Source organism: Lactuca saligna, chromosome 4, assembly GCF_052625555.1.
Source record: "Lactuca saligna cultivar CGN05327 chromosome 4, ASM5262555v1, whole genome shotgun sequence".
Lineage (NCBI taxonomy): Eukaryota > Viridiplantae > Streptophyta > Magnoliopsida > Asterales > Asteraceae > Lactuca > Lactuca saligna.
In genome coordinates, this window is record NC_136420.1 from 167,121,828 (window position 1) to 167,128,225 (window position 6,398).

Below are 6,398 nucleotides of genomic sequence, written 5' to 3' on the forward strand. Positions count from 1 at the left end.
AATTCAAATTTCACATGATAATTTGAAGAACAAAGTTGATGGTTATGTAATATCAAAGTTTGCTGGTGATAATATAATCATTGCTGAATTGAATATATATATTTTTTTAACATCAAACATGTAAAATTCTTTTACGAAAAATTCTACAAACAATATAAAAACTTTGTTTTTTATATTTCAGTTGAACAACTAACATATTTTTATGTACTATAAATTTAGGCACTAGAATCCAATTCGTTTAATGTTTTATCGGTAGAATTCGTATATCAAGATACATTAAATTTGAAGTCTTAAATATAATATAACTAAATCTAATACTTAATACTTTAAAATATTATTAACTTTTAGATTGAAATACGAATTTATTTTGCTACATTTAGGTTGCTCTTTCGTTTATTGGTGTAACACCGCACCCACTTCGAATCTTGATAAAACTACTGCAACAAATCCACTAACTAAGCGGACATCCTTTAAAAAAGTGTGTGCACATGAAGAATTAAAACACAACCTGGAATATGTTTACGATGTTGATAATCCAACAACAATGTCCTCAACCAAATGACCATCATCATCAATGAAAGATCGTACTTTTAAAGAAGGAAGGCCATATATGTTAATTCCAAAGCAAGAGAAATAATATATAATTTTCATGATTTTGTTTGAGTAGTTGGATGATTTGAGTACTAATGATTTCATATTATGTTTACATAATATTTGGTTTTTCGGTTTGATTTTTTATGACTTTGTTTGATACTATTTGTTTTGTGTTAGAATTTTGATCATTTAAATATATTTTGGGTTTTATGAAATGTTTAATTATTCATCTATTTGTCTTTTGTCCAATAAAATAAGTTTTGATAACTTTTGAAAAAAAATCATGAATGATGAAAATGTACTTTTTTATGAAAAGGTAACTACTATAAACTTAAGATTTTCGAAAAAAAAATGTTAAGGGATTAGATAACATAAAAGTTCAGGTTTCAAATATCCAAAGAATAACTATATCTTGCATGTCGTCTTTTCACTTTTGTCCTCCACTAGAAGAGTGGAACTGGTGAACATAACCATGAGGAAGCTAAAAGAGGTGGGGGCACATGTTAAATATCATAATTTATAATGAAGTTGGAATGAACATCAGTTATGTTAATAATATGAGTTGAATATATTGGTTGCAAGCTTAATTAAAGTACAAAGCTATTTTTTGCAAAGTGCAAACATGAAATTCCCAAACTTATAGAAATCAACATGAATCACATGATAAGACCAAAACATGATATGTTAATGTGTGATAGCTTAAAACAACAAAAAACAAGACTACATGATAAGACCAAAACATGATATGTTAATTTGTGATAGCTTAAAACAACAAAAAACAAGACTGCGGGATTTTAAAAGTTTCAATTTGAATGCAATACAATTTTAAGATAACTTAAAGCAGCAAGATGTCATTTTAATCCAAATAGAACTACATAACTCAATCTAAATAAAAAAAAATTAAAATCATATTTCTTTTGCTCTAAAAAAGACAAAGTAAGAAAGCTATAATCCACTTAAATGTCAAAGTTTAATGTTTTTTTTATAAGTTTTTAAAACTATAAGTCGGTTGCCATTATACAAAAAAAAAAATGTTTTTTCTAAAAATCGGTAACATAAGCCTCACACACATTGTGTGTGATTAATATCTAATAATCAAGAAAACTACTTGTTTTAAGTAGGCTTCTATAATCTATGAAAAATTCTAAGTACATTGATTTTTAATAATTTTTAGAAAATGAAATATAAGATGGGTTAATATACAACAAAATACACTTTAAAATGAGACTTGTGTAACTGAAGTTGATATAGAATTAACAATCATTCTCACAACAAACGTAGGTAGTAAAAATGAATCAGCAAACCATGTGAAGAACCTCGTGAAGCTTCAGGAACAAAAACATTTGTACTTTATTTTTGGATTTTGACTATTGTTTTATTTTTTTTAGATATTTAAATATAATCAATAACATAAATCTCTGTATGTTACTTTATCTTTTTTTTTATTATTATGTTGGTTTTTTATAACTTTATATGTATTTTTTTTATATATTTACTCGTATTTTACAGGTATCATAATCTAATTTAAATAAATAAATAAAAAATCTGGTTTTGATAGTATATTTTTAAAGTCTTAAGTAAATTACAATCTTGGTCTCTATGGTTTGCACAAAATAACAGTTTTGATCCTACTTTTTGCAAAGTAATTCCATTGGTCCCTGCACTTAACCACACTAACAAGAAGAGCGTTAAACTTTTAGAAAAAACAATTTTGCCCTCATACAACATCAACAAAAAAAACGTACCAAATAGAGTATTTATGTATGTGTTGGTCGCCACGAAATAACAGTTTTTATACAAAAGTATGTGTTGGTCACCAAACCCACCGATAACCGAACTGTATTAACTTCAAGTTAATCAGTTTTTGGGTTCGATTTAAATTGTTCAAACGAAAAACCAAACCACTAAACTAATTAAGATGACTACCTAACTCGAAACCCAAACCATATTTGAATAACATGAAGCAGTCAAATTGATTAAGTTTAAAAGGTTTAAACTAATGTTCTTATGTTCACCCCTACTAAATTTTAGCACAACATATAAACTTCAAATCAATACCTTAAAACTATAAAATATGAACCTTAGACTTATGTTTGTGTTTGTGATTAAGCTTCATATCTAAATGTTTGAGATTAGACAGAACCTTTAGTTTCATTTTTCTACTTCAAAAATGAAAAGTTAAATTAATAAAGTCAAGATTTTTATATGCATAAAATTATGCGGAAATAGAAAAAATAATATCGTTTTTTGTGTTTTCGCAAGGTTTTTGACAATTTCATAAACCTACGAAATTGATGGGAATTTCTAAAAAGCAATTAATCTTTGCTTAAATTAATTTCGTTAAAATCAACTGAAAATAACAAATTCATTGGAATTCAAAATCAATCCATGACTTCAACAATACAAAAGTATGCAAAATTTTTATAATTATAGTGTTAAAAAAGATCGAAAGTTCTTCCAAACTACTCAAAACTTTCTTCATCATAATTCAAAAACCCCATTTTCAACTCTTTCCAGCTTGCTTTTCTTTTGTCTTCTGAATTTTCAAAACCTTTTTCACAATCTTCTGTTCTTCAACCAAAAAAGCTCGAATAATCCTACAAAAAATCAACAACATAATTTTCATAACAAAAAACAAAAATAAAATAAAAAAAGATTTACAAAAATAAATTCATGTAAATTTACCAACCTCTCCCTCACAGCACCAGCAGACAATACACCACCATAAGCTCGGTTAACCGTCCTCCTGTTCCTTGACAGCCTTGACCTTTTGTATTCTGTTGGCCTCAAATGAGGAATCTGAAAAATATTATCATTTTAATTATATAAATTAATCTTATAATTATAACTATTAATTGTTGTTATATTTAAAATAGAGTAAATTACAGAAATGATCCCTGTGGTTTGATCCATTTTGCATGTTTGGTCCAACTTTTAAAAAGTTGATAGATACCATCCCTATGGTTTGATGAAATTACACCCATCGTCCCTGGTCCAGCTAAAAAGACAATTTTACCCTTTCCAATTTCTTTTTTCTTTTACTCTCCAATTACTTAAATACACACAAAATTTGCAAGAACAAGAAAGTAATTGTAACAGAAAAAAGAAATTGGAAAGGGTAAAATTGTCTTTTTAGCTGGACCAAAGACCATGAGTGTAGCTTCTCCAAACCACAGAGATGGTTCCGATCAACTTTTTACCAAACCTGAGTAATGAACCAAACCATAGGGACCATTTCTGTAATTCAATCTTCAAAATATAACTATAAAATAAATTATTCTATAAGTGTATAAACCTAAAACAAGAAGGACCAAAGATGTCACATGAAAGTTATTAAGCTACATTCATCCCCAAATATAGTGTTATTAAACGTGATTAATATCATGTATACAATCATGGATTCATCATTCATGGATGTGTATTCCACATGTAATCCTCCAAATCACCAGATAATCAGTTAATCACGACTACAAACAAACTAATTAGCAATCGACAATCAAGTAGTACCACATATGTAATCCGAACATCAACAGAAGTTGAAATCGCAATCCAAATGAAAACCAATGAAGGCAACTTAACACTATCGAATACACAACTGCGTAGTAGAATCACATTACCCCTTGAATTCGCTTGCCAGTAACAGGGCACTTAGGTCCGCTAGCTCTCTTCTTAGTGGTCTGGTAAACCAGCTTTCCACCTACGAAAGTAACGATCTCATCAGTACCATCGATCGAATTAACAAGATGCTACGAATTTACATGATCGTTAGAGAGTTGAATCAGTAAAAACAATGGAAAATAACAATGGGGTTACCAGGGGTTTTGACGACCCTGTGTTGATTGGATTTGGTGGCATAGCTATGGCGTTTCCGGTACGTGAGGCGCTGCACCATCTTTGAATCGGAGATACTCTCGCTCTCTCTGTTTCCTTTTTTCCCGTTTTTGCAGAAAATGAGGATTAGGGTTTTGCTATGGGGAAAGTGAGATGGTGTTTTGGTTTTTTTGCTAGTAATGCCCTAGATCTGATGGATCGTCTCGTTTTCTTTTTTAACGGCTGAGATTCATCTATTTTACAACTAAGTTGCTTTTAAGTTTTAACCATGGTCTATGTGGTTTTTACTTTTTAATGTTTTAGTATGATAATAACCAAAATATTAAAGTGGACGATGCGTTTTTTTTTTTTTTTTTTTTTTGTTTTCATTATTGTAAAATATTCATTATTTAATAAAAGAGTAATTTATGTCAATGTTATGTATGGTTTAGGCAACATGTGTATTTTTTTCGTTAAATAAAAAAGAATTTATTTATAGTTAATTAACTAGTATTTTACTCGTCGCGCGTTGCGGCGGCAGTAATGGATTTAAGAAGGAGGAGAAAGTTTGTCGTTATTTTTTGTGAGTAGACGAAAAGTTTGTTTCTATTTTCATTTTGTTTGAGTATCTTCTTCCGACACTACAAACACGATATTATGTAGAGAAAGCTATGTACATTCAAACATTAGAAAATGTTAAAAGCAGACGAAAAGGTTATATATGTCTGACGATACTACATGCACCATATTATGTAGGAAAAGTTATGTAAATTCATATATTAAATAACTCAGATGTAATTTCAAAAAGTACCAACGTACAATGATTAGCTACAATTCTAGAATGTAATTAAACAGGCCGATCCAAGGCAGGTTCAAAAGGTGCCTATGAACAGGGCCCACCGAAATTCATGGCCCAAAATTTTTAATGATTTTATCTTAGCTTGTCTGAAGTTTTTTGCCCAAATGCGCAAATAGGTTAAGCAAGAACAATACACAGATTACAGTCGTAATCAAACAAGCCGGAAGCGAAATCAGATTTTTTCTGGGGAGAAGAGATGGACGCTTTGGTCCCTTCATCCTCGACATGGGAATCAGAAATCCATGTTCCACCAATTATTGTTATCGCAGGTCATTAAGACAAAAAACGATATTCTTTGATCTGATGATTTTTTTCTTATTAGTTTATTGCTTAAAGATTTGAATCTAGAAAAATCATTCAAAAGAAATCTCTCGACCATCAATACACATTCACCCGATTTCTGGTTTTTTCTTCTTACTTCTTTCATCATAAATCACAAGAAAATACTCAATACTAATAACCCAAATGAAATTCATCAGCAACAATCTTCTTTCGCTCAATTGCTTCTTATTTCAGTGCATCACAAGTAAATTGAAAGGGGAATAGATGTTTGAAAGTCATAATCTGGGCATACGGAAGAAAACCAAAAGGTAAATAAACTTTTTTATATTATTCTTTTTATTCCAAGTTTCTATTCTTGAGTTCTGCTTACTATTTAGACTTTAGAAGTAAATCATTTTTTCTTTCTTTTTATTCTTAATTTCATGAATCCAGACATTGAAACAAGTCAAATAACAATATATTGATTTGACTGTAAATCGGGCTTTCTAAAATCTTGGTTGTCTTAATTCTTGAAGTGTTGAAAATTAGAAGCCAGAATGTATTATACATTTACATTTGTGATATTGTGTATATTAAATAAGTTTTTTTTTTCCATTGTTAAATGTTTTATGATTTTGATTTTCTCGAATCCTAACACATTGTAACAAATGTCTACGTTTTCAGATTGTATTAAAGGGTCCAAAATTAGTTTTAGATTGTATTGAAGGGTCCAAAATTAGGAAGTGATGTTTTGATTTTTGTTTTTTATCAAAAGTTTTACATATCTGGTGTATTTATGTTTTTTATCATATTTTTATTTTTTTTAGATAATGTAATATATCTTGCTGATTTAATTTCTGATTTTTTACAGTTT

At 29.1% G+C, this 6,398-nt stretch overlaps 1 protein-coding gene across 1 annotated transcript; it reads right to left on the bottom strand.

The window, feature by feature from the left end:
• Positions 1–2,940: 2,940 nt before the first annotated feature.
• On the bottom strand, positions 2,941–4,594 carry LOC145043048 (large ribosomal subunit protein eL34). The gene is made up of 4 exons (XM_078991585.1): positions 4,408–4,594; positions 4,212–4,291; positions 3,284–3,393; positions 2,941–3,191 (listed from the first exon to the last, which is right to left on the bottom strand). Exons 1-4 carry the CDS (start codon positions 4,484–4,486, stop codon positions 3,098–3,100), a joined length of 363 nt encoding a protein of 120 aa, XP_078847711.1. The 5' UTR covers positions 4,487–4,594; the 3' UTR covers positions 2,941–3,097.
• Between the last annotated feature and the right edge of the window lie 1,804 nt (positions 4,595–6,398).

What these genes read in the sequence shown, in the direction of transcription:
- LOC145043048 (XM_078991585.1), bottom strand. Translation starts at nt 4,486, where the DNA reads ATGGTGCAGCGCCTCACGTACCGGAAACGCCATAGCTATGCCACCAAA. An exon ending in CTGGCAAGCGAATTCAAGGG is followed by an intron (nt 3,394 to 4,211) that starts GTAATGTGATTC and finishes AATATTTTTCAG; the next exon opens with ATTCCTCATTTGAGGCCAAC. An exon ending in GCTGGTGCTGTGAGGGAGAG is followed by an intron (nt 3,192 to 3,283) that starts GTTGGTAAATTT and finishes GATTTTTTGTAG; the next exon opens with GATTATTCGAGCTTTTTTGG.